The 19201-nt window shown below is 32.8% G+C and overlaps 1 protein-coding gene across 19 annotated transcripts in view; it reads right to left on the bottom strand.

Annotated features, from left to right (window-relative positions):
* The window catches only part of ZEB1 (zinc finger E-box binding homeobox 1), a 199340-nt gene that overhangs the window by 17318 nt on the left and 162821 nt on the right, over positions 1-19201 (bottom strand). For 8 of the 19 annotated variants that reach the window (XM_081057850.1, XM_081057858.1, XM_081057851.1 and 5 more), the window contains 4 exons: positions 17423-17482; positions 10920-11081; positions 3953-4155; positions 33-138 (listed from right to left, as the gene is read on the bottom strand). In XM_081057850.1, coding sequence (XP_080913976.1) covers positions 33-138; positions 3953-3982 — 136 coding nt within the window. In that variant the 5' untranslated portion in view covers positions 3983-4155; positions 10920-11081; positions 17423-17482. Of the gene's footprint in view, positions 1-32; positions 139-3952; positions 4156-10919; positions 11082-17422; positions 17486-19201 lie in introns of all 19 variants that reach the window. The other 11 variants (XM_081057847.1, XM_081057854.1, XM_081057862.1 and 8 more) reach the window with 3 other exon arrangements.

Below are 19201 nucleotides of genomic sequence, written 5' to 3'. Positions count from 1 at the left end.
ATTCGAGGTGTAGAAAGATAACAAATATTTACCACTGTGGATTCTTAAGTGCTCTTTTAGATGGTGTTTATATTTGAAAGCTTTTCCACATTCAGTGCACTTGAATTTACGATTACCCCCAGACTGCGTCACATGTCTCTGTAAGAAAGAATTGGTATTTTACTTACACAGCAAAAAATGTTTTAGACATAAAGAACATCCAATCTGCTAAAAGTAATGCTTTGGTGATTATTTTGTTTCTTAAAGGCCTCAAATTATAGCAGTCACAAAAACCTAACACTTGAAATATTACCAAAAAGGAGGATGATACTGGGAAGAAAATTTTAACATAGAGAATAATCTCCAATTTCTCATTTAAAGTATCAGAGTCATACTTTAAGCAGTATAGTATTTAGCAAAAATAAGATAATATATGCTAAGAACTAGAGATTATCTCGTCTGCACTCTAATTTATAGATAAAGAAACCAAGGTCAAGAAAATTCAGTAACCTGTCTAAAGCAGTTACTCAATAGAAGAACGAGGTCTCCCGAATAGAAGAAAAGGCCAGGCTTTTTCCAGTGCTTTATCCTGTTTCATATGTTTGATATTTCTAAAATGTACCTTAATCTGATGATTTAAAAAAATACTTCCATTTTTTTCTGCCAAATATGAATTATATAATAGCCTTCCGTCTGGTTTATCAACTCTCCACTTTTATATATTTCAAATATATCCTGCACCCTTAATCTTAAAAAAGCACTGCTTGAATTGAATTGTGTTGAACTCTGCTCATAAACCTCCAAAGGATTTCCATTAACCCCTGACTACAGATTCTGAGTCTACAGATTCCAAGTTCATAGACCCTGAGTTTGCCGGCTTACCCTTCACCAGTTCTCTAGAAGTCTATGATTTAGTCACTTAGTGAGTCTTTTTTTGCACATACATTGCTCTTCTCTGTCTCTCTTCTTGCTTTCGTTTATACTATTCCTTATTTCTTGGCTATGTTTACTGTTAATTAGGAGTTTACTCTTAATTATGAAAGATTCTATCCGTCTTTCAAAAGCTTAACGCAAGTACTACTTGCGTCACACTTACCCTAACTGGAATCTCCCTTCTTTTGTCTTTCATTTAGGAAGGAAAGATCCAAACCCATGGCTTTAAATACTGAATATATGGTGACAAACCCAAATTTATAGCTCTAGGCCTCTCCCCTCAACTCCAGACTCCCATTGAGAATTGCTTCCTTTACAATCCAGGTTCGCACTGAACTCTTCATTTCTCTCCTGAAAATCAGTTCCTCCTCTAGTGTTTCCTGTCTTTGTGAATACCACCTTCATTAACTTGATTATTGCTTAGACCCTGAACTTTGGAGGAATCCTTGATTCCTTTTTCTCTTATTTCCTTGACAAATTCATCAGCAAGCCATCTGAATATATTCTGAATCCAACATTCCTCATTATGTCATGTCTGTCACTACCACCGAGTTTAAAGCCACCAACCCTTTGGCCTGGATTATAGCAATAGCTTCTAAACAGTCTCCCTGCTTCCATTTTTGTCTCTCTCGAACTGTTTTCCACCCAACAGCCAGTGTTCCCTTAAAAATAAAAAAAATTAAGATAAAATTCACTATCCTTTTTGGAATAAAGGGAATAAAATCACACTTTGTAATAAAATCAAGTCTTTATCATGGCCTAGATAAGGGGCTACATCATCTGGCCCCCAATACCTCCCTGGCCTCATCTATCTTCTCCCCTTTATTCACACTGGTCTCTTTGGTGATGCCCGACAGGTTTCTGCCTCAAGGCCTTTTCATGTTTCACTTTGTTCCCTTTGAGTGGAATGCCCTCCTTCCTTCCATTCAGGTGTTAGTTCAGATGACCCATTCTCAGAAAGGTCTCCCTATCCTATAAACAAACAGCAGCTTTCACCATTTTCTATCTTCTTATTCTGCTTTATTTTTCTTTATATTACCTGTTTTCATATTTTAAATCTGTTTTATATCACCGACTAACACATGCCCTACGGTCAAGGACTTGGCTCATCTTTTTCACTATTGTGCCTTTAACACCTAAAACAGGGCCTGCCATATAACAAAAACTCAAGCATTTGTTGAATGAATAAATGAACAAGATATGGAAATGCTTACCTTTATAAGTTGTGGCATGATTTTTCAAAGGCCATCAAACTAGACATTCTACTCTTTAGTTCACTGCCTCGAAATTTAAATTGTTTCCAAAACCTCTCAATTATATTTCCTCACTTTATTGGTTCCCACATTTATCACAACTTCTTTCTCACCTTAGTCTGATCATACATTTCATATATAAAACCTGTACCCATCAGAAAAATCATCAAAAGGGTTTCATGCTCATTAAGATGATTTTTTACAATTTGCTTTTCTAACGGCATCTCCTGCTTTCCCATCAGTTCGAACTGTCCTTTGGAGATCCTTTCCTTTGACTAGGGCCGTTGAACAGCATTTGCAGGATGGGTCTGCTCCCCAAATGTCACCTGAATAGGCTCTTTCCCCAAGTCCTGTCTATACTGTGGTTACGTTAGGACTCTAAGATGGAAAGAGCACTCTTCTGTATTGTCCCAAATAAGAATAATAATAGGGGAAGATGGTAAATAGATGGCGTTTGTCTTCAGTAGTTCCTTCTCTGTATCAGGTCCTCCTCCTTTTGGTGCTCCTTCACGGACTTAACCATTAATCTATCTTAGGAAATCTTGATCCTACAGCCCCTGATTGCCAGCATGCTTCCCCTTTCCCAATCTTATTTTGTGAATGTTGTTGCCAAAGTCCTGAGACAATTGTCTCAGGACAATTGTTCTTTTTTTGTTACAATCTTTTGTTTGATTTTTTGGTTTAGCCATCACCTTAGCAAAAGGTCTGACTTGTTCTCTATGGGATATTAGGGACATACAAACTTCTTAGAGATTTAGGTATATAGATAGTCACAATCCTTTGATACAAGAAACTGGACACATGACCCAAGCACAACATGTACCCTTAACATATCCCATGCAGTTGAATATTTATGTGATTTTAAAGTTAGAATTAAGTATTCATTCACTAAGTTCCGATGCTATGTGCCAGATATTATGCTACCCAATTTATATTTGATTCTCAAAACATTACAATGATACTCATCTCTATTTTATAAAAGAAAAAATGTGAGGCTCAGAAAGGTTAAATAATTTAAAAGTCACACAGCCAGTGAATGATGAAGTCAAGGATTCAAGTGTGTGCTGTCTGACTTTAAAGTTTACAGTTGATAGTTATCAGGACCTTATAAAAGAAGTGGCAAGATTTTTTGACTTTAATCCTTAAGTACAGAGCCAAAAGCTTACATGTAACTTACACTTACAGAGTCGTCTTGTTTATATTTGTAGAAATTAAGGCAAGGCGATGTAGAAGTAGACTACACTATATGAAAATTTGAGTATTCAGATTCTAAGAGGAGGCAACTTCCATTACTATAGTAAAGAAAACATCACAGCTTATACTGAGAATAGTCATTGGGTCACAGAAAATGAAACTTTAATATTATTTTCTTTTCTTTTAAATTTAGTCAGTAGTAAGTCATGTGATTTATGTAACCAATATTTATTTTCCCACACTGAACATTTTAGTAGAATGCATTTTGAAATCTAGTTCTAAACTTAAGGAAATATTTGTTATTTGTTATAGCATAAACAAAATAATTCAATTGAGATGAAAGAGATCTTATCTGAAAAAGAAAAAAACTTAGTTATCTCTAAAATCATGCTCATATGTGCTTTTTAACTCAGAAATGACCAGATAATTCAAATAAATAATCACTTTCATTTTTTTATAAGGCTGCAGACAAGATACTGTCTATTACATCTTTTTAATTTTTCAGTATTTTAAAACCCTTGCCGCCTTCTATGGAGGGGTGCCTTCTCAAAATTTGGTAAGCTAGTGAACTCTCAGTCATTTTTCACACTTACTTGATCTCTTCCTGATTTATGTGATGTCATGTGACGTTCAAGTTGGGTTCTGTATGCAAAGGTGTAACTGCACAGGGAGCAACTAAAGTTATCTTCATTCTTTTCATGGCGATATTTAATGTGTTCTTTCAGAGAGGTAAAGCGTTTATAGCCTCTATCACAATATGGGCAGGTGAGCAATTGGGAAAATGCATCTGGTGTTCCTGTAAAAAAGAGATTATATATTTTAAATTTAAAACATTCAAAAAATGTTAAGAAAGCTACCACGGAGTCCTTATGTTATGTACCAGATATTATGCTACCCAGTTTTGATCCTCAAAACATTATGACGACACTCATCTCTATTTTATAGAAGAAAAAATATGAGGCTCAGAAAGGTTAAATAACTTAAAAAGTCATGCAGCCAGTGAATGATGCAGTCAGGATTCAAGTGTGTGCTGACTTCAAAGTCCCATATTTTTTTTTCACTAAGCCTTAATTCTTTTTTTCTTTTGTATGGTTAATTAGACAAAGAAAAGTAAAACTGAATGTAGGTTATATTTGTAAATGTATACATCCATATTTTTTCTTTTTTAAATTAAATTTATTGGGGTGACAATTGTTAGAATTATATAGGTTTCAAGTGTACAATTCTGTAATACATCATCTATATTTCACATTGTGTGTTCACCATCCAGAGTTAGTTCTCCTTCCATCACCATGTATTTGACCTCCTTCACCCTCTTCTACCACCCTTCTCCTTATCCTCTGGTAACCACTAAACTGTGAGTTTTTGTTTTTCAGTTTGTCTTGTTCCTTTGTTGCTTTCAGTTTTATATCCCACATATCAGTGAAATCATACAGTTCTCTACTTTTTCTGTCTGACTTATTTTGCTTAGCATAATAATCTCAAGATCCATCCATGTTGTCGCAAATGACAGTATACATGTTAAAGGGCTTTGTATACCATAACAGAATCTTTCTAAAGATAACAATGTCATCATTATTTATTCAATATTGTTTCAAATTTGCAAATGATTCTATAAAGTTACTGTCATCAGAGAGTAAGTAGTACATAATTAGACTATGTTTCTAAGACTCCTTGGCAATTGGATAGCTATATGACCATGTTCAGACCAAAAGAATGTATATTGGGAGAAAGGTATAATGGAAGCCAGATTTACACCTGTCCTTTAAAGACTATTCATGTGTGATTATTTATGTTCTTTCCCCTACTGAAATATACTGACAAATTTTCCATAAAATTCTATATGAATAATAGCTTTCAGAAAATAAAGGCAGAGCAAATAAATTGGAAGTCTCTGAATGAACTACATTTTTACATTTGTAATAATCTAAGCCTGAGAATCCAAGTACTACTCTTCCAATTAATATTATTTAACGAAGAGTAGGTTTCCATAGTTGATTTATATCTTCAAAGAAATAAGGTCCTAAGTACCATTTTATTGTAAATACTATCTTTACCTTCATTTTGAATTTCTCATAGAAAAACAGACTACCAAAGAAAATTTCATAACAATCTCCAAATGCCTCATAAACATATATTATCTGTACTGGAATTCAAATTTATGTAAATTAAATATCTTGCTTAACGACCAGCCCACAAAATAATAGACTGAGCATCTGGTTCTACACAGCTAGGTAAAAATACTGAAATATGTATCATATATGACTATAAATATTTTATTCAAATTATGAAAAAGCAAACAACCCAAGTCCCCAAAGTTTAGGATGGCATGTTCTGTTAGCGAGGCAACTGGAACCAGAGAGTATTCTAGTGCTGATGACTCTAACATGATCCACTTCTTTGGGGTCCAGATTAGCCACACAAGGAAATTTCTTTAAAAATCTTGTTTTGTTTTGCTTAGTATGAATTTCCTATTTGTACAGGCAAGTGGGAAATCAACATTTGGGACATTCTCTTTGCCAGACTGCCCCGTCCATCCTATTGTGTTTAGCTGATTACAATGACAAAAATCAGAGTCGACCATGGTAGGTGTTCATTCTTAGCACCACAATCACAATGTGATTTCTATTACTGAAGCTGCTTATACTCTACAGTGTCATAGGGCTGTCCGCTCTCATTATTTTCTATTTTCTTCTTTGCCTTCATGATTAATCTTTCCAATGAATAAACAAAATACTAATAATTTTACAAAATGACAGGTTGTTTATATTTTTAACAGCAAGTTATTACATTTATAAATCAACACCTATTGAGTTTTCTCACACATGAGATACGAATTTATTCTTTTAGGTTACTGGCATAAAACAATAAAAAGTAAATATGATTATCTGCCATAATAATCAAGTGATAGAATATAGGTTTAAAAGTTAAGTGAAAATTTTTGTTTATATTTTTAAAATTATTTAATTATTTTTTTAAAAAAATTACTTTTTGTCAATAAAGGCTTGTCACGTAAGGAATAAATGGTTTTATTTTTTATTTTTTTAGAATTCCTATAATAAACTTAAGGTAGCAATACTACTAAAAATAAAACAACAACCTATCTGACCATTTTTTGAACTTCCTATAATTTATCTGTGACCTTGAATATACAAAAAACAAAAAATTAAAATAAATTTTTGTATCCTGATCTTCCTTTGGTAGGTAGCGTAACATTTCAGACTGACAGTATTACTTGATGTAAAACCTTTAAAAAGTTTTGATTTCTTCACCACTGATTCAGCACTTGGTAATAATTCAACCTGCTGGAGTAAAGTTTGCCTGTTCACATCTTATGAAATGCAGGGAGAGCATGTGTAATCTACTGAAACTTTAAATACTTAAGAGCTTCTGAAGATAGTCATTATTTATATGTAAACAGATGCTGCCGGTATGATAGAATACTGTGAAATTATTAGCAGTTAAATTATATTATATACCTGAAAGTAATGAATACCCAAATTGAAAACGTATTCTATAATTCAAATGTTTTACTAATTCAGAATGGTTAGGACCCCAATTTTTATGGGATTTTACTGTGTTGATTTGTAACAATGGACTTTATAAGGTTTAACTTATTTTGATCTATGCAATGGAACATTTCTTTAGCTTTCATTATTTTCTTTCACTGAAGCTTTCTAAAAGCATTTTTGTTACATAAAACTTGATATATATACACACATACGTACTGGGGAGTGCCAAAAAAAAGTATACAAGTGGACACTTTGGTCAACATTACTCAAGCAGTCGTTCACCATAATCAGAAGTGGCTGGACACTGATGATAACCACTGTGAGCACCTCTTGTAATTGCAGAAGTCAAACGTGACTTGAATTCACCTTTTGTTATTGGTATATATTGAGTATTACAATTTTAATAGTTTTTTTCATTTCTCAAAATGTGTACACATTTTTTGGCACCCTCTGTATTAAAAATATTCTATTTCCCTGTCATATTTATTGTAACCTACTTTTTTTTTTGCTTTTATTTTTTTAAATTTTTTTTTACTTTTTATTTTTATTTATTTATTTTTTAAATTAAATTTATTGGGGTGACAATTGTTAGTAAATTTACATAGATTTCAGGTGTACAATTCTGTATTATATCATCTATAAATCCCACTGTGTGTTCACCACCCAGAGTCAGTTCTCCTTCCATCACCATATATTTGATCCCCCTTACCCTCATCACCCACCCCCCACCCCCTTACCCTCTGGTAACCACTAAATTATTGTCTGTGTCTATGAGTTTTTCTTTCTCATTTGTTTGTCTTGTTCTTTTGTTGTTTTTGGTTTATATATTGGGGTGACAATTGTTAGTGAAATTACATAGATTTCAGGTGTACAATTCTGTATTACATCATCTATAAATCCCATTGTGTGTTCACTACCCAGAGTCAGTTCTTCCATCACCTGATATTTCATCCCCCTTACCCTCATCTCCCACCCCCCCACCCCCGTTACCCTCTGTGTAACCTACTTCTATAGGTGAAATGTTAACACATTTTCTTTGGGAGAAAAAAACAACAACTGAGAAATGGAAGTAGAAAGCGTAGGGCTTTCCAGGATTACAATGTCAATGACTATGGACTCTCCAAATATGCAAGTAGATCATCACAACACTAATCATTAAGCTGAAATGCAGTGTCCCCAGAGGAAATAATCTATAATCTTCATAAATGAGTTCTTTGGCACACTGGAGAAAACAATTTTGGAGTACCCTACTTCTATTTCCTTTGTCACTAATTTAGGTACAGAAATCCTATCTATTCTGGAGTGAAACTTCTGTTTCTCCTCTTTTTTCATAGCTGATTTCTGATTTAAGGAAAGTATAATTGACTCCTTGCGATGGAATATATTTTATTTTCTATACCATCCTTCTCAATTTCCTTTAAGAATTTCAAAGTTGACTAATACAACATTAGCACCAAACAAGTAGAAATACTTAGGTATAAATCTAACAAAATATGAGACTTATGTGAGAAAAACTCTCTGATGAACAAAATAAAAAAAACTCAATAAAATGAAGAGATATTCCAAGTTCATGTATAAGAATTGACTAAATATTGTCAAGATGTCAGTCCTTCCCAATTGATTTCTAGATTCAATGCAATTCCAATCAATATCCCAGCAAGTTACTTTATGGATATTGACAAACATTCTAAAGTTTATATGGATAGGCAAAAGACCCAGAGTCGCCAACACAATACTGAAGAACAAAGTTGGATGACTGACACTACCAAACTTCAAGACTTATTATAAAGCTACAGTAATCAAGACAGTGTGGTATTGGCAAGAGAATATACAAATGGATATTCTCTTTATCCAGAAATAGATCCCCATAAATACAGTCAGCTGATCTTTGACTAAAGAGCAAAGGTAATACAAAAGAACAAAAACAGCCTTTTCAATAAATGCTAATAGAATAACTGTACATCCTCATGCAAAAAAAAATGAATCTAGACACAGACCTTATCTTTCATAAAATTTAACTGAAAATGGATTGCAGACCTAACTGTAAAATATAGAACAGTAAGACTCCTAGATTACAGGAGAAAACCTATATGACTTTGAGTAAGGTGATGCCTTTTCAGATACAACAGCAGAGGCACAATTCATGAAATTATTGAAAAGCTGGATTTTATTAAAGTTAAAAACTTCTGTTTTGAGAAAGACAATATCAAGAGAATTAGAAGATAAGTCACAGACTGACGAAAATATTTTCAAAAGACACATCTGATAAAGGACTGTTATCCAAAAGATAGAAAGAACTCTTGAAAATCAACAATAAAAAATCAAATAACTAAATAAAAAAATGGGCCAAAGACCTTGATAGGTAGCTCAACCAAAGATACACAAACGGCAAATAAATATGAAAAGATGCTCCACACCTCACATATTATTAGGGAAATACAAATTAAAACAAGAAACCACTACACACCTATTAGAATAGGAAAAAGCCAGAACACTGACAACACAAATACTGGGAAGGAAGTGGAACAACAGGAACTCTCTCTCATACATTGCTGGAAGGAATGTAAACTGGTACAGCCACTTTGGAAGATAATCTGGCAGTTTCTTACAAAATCAATCATATTCTTACCATATGATCTAACAATCATGCTTCTTGGTATTTACCAAAAGGAACTGAAAACTTTTGTCCACACAAACATCTGTACACAGATGTTTATAGCAGCTCTATTCATAATTACCACAAGCTGGAAAATCTCCTTCAGTCTGTGAATGGATTAATAAACTGTGGTACATCCACACAATGGAATATAATTCAATTCTTAGAAGAAATGAGCTATCAACCCATAAAAAGACATAGAGAAACCTTAACTGCATATTAAGGGAAAGAAGTCAATCTGAAAAGGCTACATACTGGATGATTCTAACTACATGACATTCTGGAAAGGCAAAACTGTGGATACATAAAGAGATCAGTAGTTGCCAGGGGTATGGGGAGAGGGGGAAAGGATGGCTAGGCAGAACACAGAGGATTTTTAGGGCAGTGAAACTACTCTGTATGATATTATAATGATGGATACATGTCATGAAACATTTGTCCAAACCCCCAGAATGTACAGCACCAAGAGTGAACCCTAAGGTAAACTATGGATTTTGAATGATTATGATGTGTCAGTGGAGGTTCATCCTTGGTAGAAAAACATTACTCTGGCGAGTCCTGTTGATAATGGGGGAGGCTATGTATGTATGGGCCAGGGGGACTTATGGGCAATCTCAGTACTTCTGTCTCACTTTTGTTGTAAATCTAAAACTGCTCTAAAAAAACCTTAAAAAACATTGATTATTTGAATATTAAGCTAAATCTATCCATTAAACTGGGAACCCTGGAAAAATCAAACCACATTTAGGATATTAAAACTTGAAGTATTCTTAAACATTCCAAGTAACTTCTTATTATTTGGTACAGATCTCGCATAAAGTTTCTTTTAGGAACATCTGCATGCTATTTTCACCTGTTACCACTAGTGCATGGAAGGGCAGAATGACAACCTATTTCTTTTCAGGAGAGTGTGAACACTTTATAATTATTGATTGCATTTTGCCACTCTTTACACATTGGCTGTCCACAACACAGTGGACTAAAGCAGATACAGAAAAAACATTTGTCTCCAAATTAGTATGTTTTGAACCAGACAACCGTGTGTTACTTGCTATAATAGTGGAAAAGAATCAAGGGGCAATAAGGGTCATTCCAGTTCCCATTTCTACTACTTGCTGCCATGTCAGTGAATGGAAATCAATGTCCAGGCACTGTTCTAAGCATTTCACATGCAGAGGCATCAGCCCTACATACGTGAGATGCCCCTAATATAATACTGTAGTTATTATGGACAATATTCCATTAATTACAGAGATTACTCTACAGCCACTTGCAATACATTTTGGTTTTCAAAAACGTTCCCTACAGTGGGAGAGTAGCTTCCCGCAGTAGAGTAATGGAAATAGTAATCCTTTCAAGATGAAAGAGAAACAACCGTGAGTCTCCATTTACCATTTTCATCATGACCACTGGCTTCTGGTGTGCCCTGCCTCTGGTCGTCTTCGGGCGCCTCGGGGTAAATGACCGCAGTGTCTTGCTGTTGCAGGAACTCTTCAACATTAGGATCATGGTTTTGTTCATTTTCTGCCTCTGAGTCGCAGTCGTCATCTTTTACTAACAGAAATGCATACTTTATAAAACGCAATTTCACCACCAAGTCATTCACAAAGTTTTTCTAAATGAGAAATTATCTTGAGAGAATGTGTGATTATTCTTAAATTTGTAGGAAATAGTGACTGAATATTAAAAACAAAATCCACTCATTCTGTTATAATCTATTAAGTCATTTTAAAAAATATTTAAAGTGTTATAAAGTCTTGAAATTTTCACAATATTCTTTTTTAAGCTTCAGAGTTGTAGTTCTATTCCATTTTACTGATAAACAAGAGACAGAGAAGATGAACACAGTAGGCTGAATTCTTAGTTTCTCAGTCAATGATAAAACAAAGAAAAAAGGAAAAGAGAAAACCTTAGTTCCCAATCCTTAGTTTTTCCAGGCAAACCGATTGTATCATATTTACTTAGAGTTGTACTTTAAATCTGAATCATTCTCAATATAAACCACTCTGAAGTTCAGTTATTCAATTATGTGATTTCTTAGAAAATGTCTTTATTATTACCTACGGTTAGAAAGATTTCTAATAAAAGTCAGAGTATCAAATTGATAAAATTGCTTCTTATTTCTCCTAGTATTCATATACAAACTAGGCTATCCTTGCTCTTTAACTGGGGCACTAAAGCAGAGGCATTTTTTTCCCCCCTGAGTTATTTAGAAAGGTTCAAGAGAGAACAAAATGCTTGCACTTTGAGAAAGTGGCCCAGATCGCTGCTGAGTTTCTAAAACAGCACTGCTGCTGAACTAAGGTTTTCCTCCATTTTCCCCACTGGCTCCAGAGGAGAAAGTCTGCTTCACACTGGCAGTAACTGTAATGGGTTAGGATGCCTCCCAAGTGTCTCATGGGTGACTTCTTACACACTTCAGACTGTACTGTCAGTTCTAAATTTGTAAAACAGCACTTCCCACCAGGCTAAAATTGAGCCAAATGAAGCTGATGATGTATGGGCATCTTTTTGTTCAACAGTTGTGAAAACAATATTGCTAAATCTCCTGCACAGTAGAAGTAACAGAACTCCTCTGGGTGGCTGCTGCTTAAAACCTCAGAGTCAATGACCTAATAATAATGATGATCCATCATTTTTTTTCTCCTTTTTAATACAGCCAACAGCTATTAATTATTTAGCATCTCCTATATATTAAGAATTGTATTATTTAGTTCATGCCAGTAGACACCAAACTGGGGTACTGGATCCAGGGGTAAGCGAAGACTCTTTAAGAGGTAAGGTGAAACTTTTGGTTTTAAGGGAATCTATCTCCAGATCCTCAATTTCAATGTATACTCTTTCTTAGAATCCTGAAGTTTCTTCTCTTTAGCCTTCCCTTTCACAGTATCCTTTGCTATAACTTGAAAAAAAAGCATATCCCTCCATTGATCCAGTACATTAATATGGTGCATTGCCTCAGAGTGTAAAAACCTCCAGCTTGGCAAAGGAAAAACAATTCAAAATACTGATTGGGGAAAAAATCTTCTTTACTAATTAATCAAGACAACATAAAACCACTCACTATAGGCCTTGCAGTCTTTCCTGTTTACACGGATTTCTGTCAGGGGTAAAACATGGTCATCGAAATGGGGATATTCTGGTCCTAGTTAGGAAGCTCTGAAATCAGCGCTATAATAATATGGCCAGTAGGAGTGAGAGTAATTTCCCTTTAATGCCTCACCTGTTCCATTCCCTATTATTAAAAAATTCATTGCCTTTTAGGAGCCTGATGAGAGTAAAGCAAAGAGTATTCTCAAAAATAATTCCAAGCATCTGTCATTAGCTGGAACAATAAGCATTTTTGAACAGCTAAAGCAGTATAAGTCAGTGTCATTGAGTCTTTTCAATGTAACTTCAAATTTTCAAGTTAAACTAGATAAAACTCATTAATAAAATTTGTGTTTTATGTGATTTCTTATAAATTTATGTATTTGATAAGACACTTAAAATATCTTGTCAAATTATATTTTAAAATATTTATTTCAATTAAACAGTCTCCACTTATGTTTATATTTTCTATATCCTAGGAACTACACACACACATACACACACACACACTCTGGAATGATGAGTTTTAAATAGTATACTTTTCAGAATTATATAGTCTGTATTTTATACACGAATCTTGTATCTTCAATAAGCTATAAGCTTACCAATATACTATAAATGGTTGTAAATATACTCATTTGGAGACAAAGATTTTTACAATTAATAAAAATTAGATTAGATCTAAATAATCTCACTATTTGAATATTTTATTTGTAAAAGATGAATTTATTTACACTTTATATATTTCTCATTATTTATAATTCATACATTCATCAGAGAAAATTTTTATAAAATTCCTCAAAATATATACTGACACACTTATTTGAATTAGCAAAATGAAGAGACACTTTTTTTCTGACAGAAAATCTGATTTGGCTGACAGTCTGGTAATTGGCTTCGCTAGTTAGATTATTAGGTACCAATGAGCTAGAAATTGAACGAACCAAGTTTGTAGTTCTAAGGTATTGATCAAAATATAGTTAATTCATGTGGTAAGATTAAAAAAAACATATAAAAATGTATTGACAAAAGGTACTAAAATTAACAGCATTTCAATTTCCCCAACTATTTCTGAATATATTAAACAGGTGCCTTTTTGTGAGGGGGAAAATAAATAAAAGCCCCAAACAGGTATCAGTCCTTTGATGAATAAGTACTGGTAAAGCCTTTTTGGTTGATGTTCCAGAAAACGAGTGAATGATTCTAATGACTGGAAAACAAATCCTTTAGCAAATTAGTTGGCTTTGAATTTTTGCTTTCAACAAACTTGAAGAACATTTAATAGAACTGTCAGTTGACAGGACATTAAAAAGATTTTTACTGATAGATAACCATAACTTTTTACATGTAATTCTGAAGATATGTAAAGAATTGAGTATATCAGTTGTAACAAAAATGTATTTCATCTTTTTATTTAGTAGAATAAGGTTATTTCAGTACTAAACAAAAAATCAAAACAGAATTAATGCTTAACACATTTTCTTCTAGAAATAAGTAACATTAAACTATCGATATATGAACTATTTGGAGAATACGTCAGTTCCTCTAAATTAATTTCCAGTAATATTTTTCTTGAATAATAATTTATTAAAACTTGTATGTATTTATGTTGTGAGCAACCGTGTGATACTAATATATGATAAATCAATCTATAATTTTTAAAAAAAACCTTTTGAGCTTTGTGGTTCCTAAATATTAAAGAGAAACTTGAATTTCAATTTATGTAGATGTTTTTCTTGTAAAGTAATGACAGTTGATCAAAAAAAAAAAATACCTTCAAACAAGAAACATATACTATGTCAGCATCAAATTCTATGTAGACTGGAAATATGAGTTCAAAGAGTAAACAGTATGATATAACATTTCTGACTCTTGAAGAGCTTAATGATATTTTTTAAAAAGTGAATGATAGTAGTTATTAAATTGTTACAGATTTCACAATATAAGTGATGTCAAAAATGTAATTTTTAATATGCCAGAAATTAGACTGTTTGTAATCACTTACACTTAAAATGAAACATTTTATATGTCCATTAAGAAATTTATGAGGCAGTACATAATCAATTTATATAATATCAAATTAGGAGGATAACAACAGTACCTCTTAGAGTTGTTGTGAGGATTAAACTAATTTAGTATGTGCTTATTATTGTACCAGGCATATAGTAAGTGCTATATAATTGTTACTTATTTTCCTCAAAGTAGTCCTGTAATGCAAACATAGTAATTTCTCAATTAAAATTTTTCCTGGTAAAGAATTAGGATCAGAAAAGTTAGATAACTTTTCCAAAATCACACAATAAAAACGTATTGCTATTAGAATAGACGGTTTGTCATTAGGTATCTGGTAGCAAATTTGGGCTTTTCCAATTAAACTACACTGTCTCCATGAACTGGTATATACCAAGCCAATTTCAGGCAGAGACCAGAAATTCTGCAGTTTTACCCATAAAATTTAAAGTGTTGGGAAGTACACATTGTGAAAAGGTCAACTGTAAAGCAAAATTCCTAGTCTTAGGCTGATAAACTTATGTATTTAAATACTAGAGAGAAAAGCACATTCTCAGAAACATATAATGATAATTTTTTTCTTTTATATATGACGAAGCTCAGAGTTGATTGTCAAATTATAGAATTATAGGACTATAATAATTTGCCAAAGTGTAGTATTAGAGGGTTATAGTCACAAATTAGTGGGAACAATAATAAAGAGACAAACATTTAATATAAAAACTAAAAATTTTTATTTAGCTATCGAGATTTTATTTCTATCAGAATAATTTTAGTATATGTGCTGCTAAAGCGAGCACTATTTCTAACAGAATAAAGTATTCTTAAGTTTCCTCCTATCTTCATTCTCAATTTCTGAAACTCTAAACTATTAACTATATAAATGGAAAAGGGACGCTCAGAAGAAACAAAGGACGTTTGGGTGAATTTTTCACTCTCTGAATACTAAGCTCCAACTATAGTTCTTTTAACTTCATGAATTGCAAAAGGAAGTCAGCTATAGAAAGGATCTGACAAAGTTCTGAAAGAATGATGGTGACCTTTGTACAATGTTTTTGTTTACTGTGTCAGTACATTATTCCCCAGAAGTCACGGACGTAACAACAGCAAAGGTAAAACATAACTTTAAGTTGAACTGTTCAAAAGTCTCCAATATCTAATTCCATCCTGCTTTCCTTAAAACTGCACTGATCAGGGCTTTCTTAAATGTGTGCTTAGTCCTAACTCTCCGCGTCGCAGGGAAATAATGCAGCAGGAATCATCTTGTGGGTGGGGACAACTTACATTTCCACAGCAACTCTGGTTAACACAAGGTTACTTTACCTTCCAGAGGTGATTTTTTTTTGGGGGGGTGGGGAAGGAGGGAAATTATGTACGACTCAATACTCCGAATTGAAAGAATTCATTCATTTTTGTAGTGAAGGGCAAATTCTGAGGTAAAATACTGTAAACCTGGAACTGAGTAATAAACAACAGTCTTTTGTGTTTATTAACATAATTTTACTAATAACAAACAACCAGTTTAAATCTTTTGTATGATGTGTAATTCAGCATGACAAATATTTGATAAGTGTACCTGAATACATTATTTATGCAAGTTAAACACAACCAAGTTAAAAGCAGAATATAAAATCTTAGGCTGCGGGCATCATAAATTATCACATATTCCATTATTATTTAATTAATTTGGAACATACCATTAATAACAGCATAAAGATCTACTCTGTTTTACAGAGCTGACTGACTGTATGGGAGTGCTAATGTTTATCTTAGAGATAAAAATGTGTTTTGACACATTACTATGAAACATACTCATTTACATAATGAAAGATAATTTATATGATTATATGGAATATTCCTAAAATTCACTGCAAAGGAAAAAATAAAACTATAAATGTTAAACCAAAGAAGAGAACACAGAAAATTTAATTAAAACTATATGTTAGAATACTTAATTTATAGTTGAATGTACAAAATACAATTGCACTAATTTTAAGTGTAGTATTTTAAGGAAATGTCTTAATAATTTGGAATTCATTTTTGAAGCTTACATTCTAAGAGTTCTAGCTGACGTATGTGACACAGTAAGTGCCTGGAATTGTACACAAGGTCTAGATTTCAGTTTCGCACTTACTCTTTTGCTTTTTAAATCTGATCTGAATTTATTATAGAGGAAGAGGCTTAAGTCTCAGGGAGTATATACTTTTAGTTACCTAGGAGCAAATTTCTTTATTTGCTGTAGTTCCACTTTATTTTGGCTTTTTTCACTCACAGAAAGCACAAGAAACATTTTTGATTCTCTTGTTTGCTGTGACATGTTCATTCAACTCATCAATATTCATGATTCTCATCTGGTTTAGAGATAACCCAGGATACTTGCTTATTCTTCTCTCTTCTGCTTTCTGTCTTGTGGGCAATTTTAATGCAGATCCTGGTAACTAATAATGAAACTCAAAATAGATCTACATTTTTATAACCTTGGTAAAAATTTTGACAGAAATTAAAATCATCATTCAAACACTTATATTTTGGATTATTTGTAGATTATACTTGTCATCTTTAAAGATGGAAATCTGCTCTACTGTATCAATCTATAAGTTTAAAATTGTACTTAAAGAATATAAATTCCTAACTTTCATATACTGCCTCTGTACTGACACATTTAAGGAGAGTAAGAAAATAAAAGAGGAGGAAATATTAATAGACTAAATTCAGGACTCACGAATGCAAAAACCAGTGAACAAAAGGCTTTGTTCAAAGACTATCTAGTACAAAAGGAAATGGCAAGAGAGTACCTGAACATCCAGCTTCATCTGCTTGAGCTTCAGGCCCCAGGATTTCTTGTCCTTCCTTTCCTGCTAAAATCAAAGAGCAAAGGATTAAAATAGATCCATGTGTCACAAACGCTTTAACCTCTAGAAATGTGAAAAGAAAACTTTTAGATTATATTTATTTTGGATTTTTCTTTTTATAAATATAATAATGTGCCCTTGGAAAGTACAGCCTTTTTAAAAAAATAAGCAGTTTTATTAAATCTGTAAAATATTTCAGAGATGCAAAATTAATGAAGATTTATATATAATTCTGGAATTATAAGAAAAATGGGATGTTAGTATTTGTTTTAGAAGAGGAACTCTACCTATAAGTAGTAGGATTACTTGTTTTATTTCTCACTCAAAGCACAGATTTCTACGTTCTAGGCACTGTGCTAGATGCTCTATAAACTTATTTCCTTTAACTTTCATAACTACCTATTTTCTAAGTGAAAAAAAGTAATACCCAAAGTCGAGGCTCGAGGAGGTTAAACAACTTGCCCTAGGCCATGCAGCTACCAGGTGGAAGCAGTGAAATTTGAATTCTGGTCTGAATGGCTCTAAAACCTCTTTTCACTACACCCTTTGGGTAACTACAGAGAACCAGAAAGAAGACTAGACCAAATTTCACTGTACCCAGAGTAAATTCACAAGGCACTATATTTTTTCTTTGACTCTATTCATTATTCTAACTACTGTTAAACAGTAACAAATAATAATAATGATACTGATAAATATTTCTAGGTGTCTATTATCCATTTCTGCCACCTATATGTTTACTTCATTAGTGCGAAGTCAGTCAAGTGGGCTGATTCTAGTCTTGTATACAGAATAAGATCAGAGTCAATATGGATAGTCAGATGCAGAGTCAAGATTATTTTGGCAAGCAGAAAGTTTGGTTTATATATTCAGGTGTGTTTTATTTATTATAATAATTTATTAAGAATATGTGCATATATGAAAGACATGAAGTTAAAACCCTTTAAAAATAGTAGCAGAGTATATATCATAATTATAATCAGAATACTTAAAGTCATACTAAAACATTATGTAGTTACCTATACCCCAATCAAATCCAACTGAATGTCAGTCAAAAATCTTGATTTAGATTTCCCTAAGTTTGATCATTGAATTGAGAAATAGAGCACTAATCAAGTAAAATCTTTGCTCACATTAAAGCATGTATTTCTTTAAGTGCCTTGGATTACTGGGTGGATTAATTCAGCAGCATTTCTTCACTCATTAACTTTTCTATGACTACTTAAAGATGATCACTGTGTAAAAAATAGTTAAAATATGCACAAACCTCTCTAGCAAAAAAGGAACCCCCCAAAAACATTGTATAAAGTAGGTAACGATGAGATCGACTTCTGCTAAAGAATTCTCATTTTATATTTGCCATCAGCAAAATCACAGTTTAAAAATTCCTGGAAAAGTTTTTCCAAAACTGTAGGGATAAGCACCAGTGTTTGCTAAGTGTGAAAATCTCTAATAATCCTTTCTTTTTCTCTCCAAAGCATGTACTTAAAACTAACCTGATATGATAGTAATAAACCTTTATTATATATCTATGCCTATTTCTCTTTAAATGAAAATCAAAACAGCCAGTTACTTCTTGTTAAGGTGGAAGGTAACACTGGTATTCAAAAGGTTAAAATGATATTTTGAACACTACTAACTTTTCTACTTAGTTATAGCTAATTTAAGTGCTGTCTGCAAGCCAATTATTTATTCACTTCTTCATTCCTTCATTTCTGCTTG

This window comes from Rhinolophus hipposideros (genome assembly GCF_964194185.1).
Source record: "Rhinolophus hipposideros genome assembly, chromosome: 1".
NCBI classification, from domain to species: Eukaryota; Metazoa; Chordata; class Mammalia; order Chiroptera; family Rhinolophidae; genus Rhinolophus; species Rhinolophus hipposideros.
Note: the sequence above shows the minus strand (reverse complement) of the source record. Positions and strands in the feature narration are given on the sequence as shown.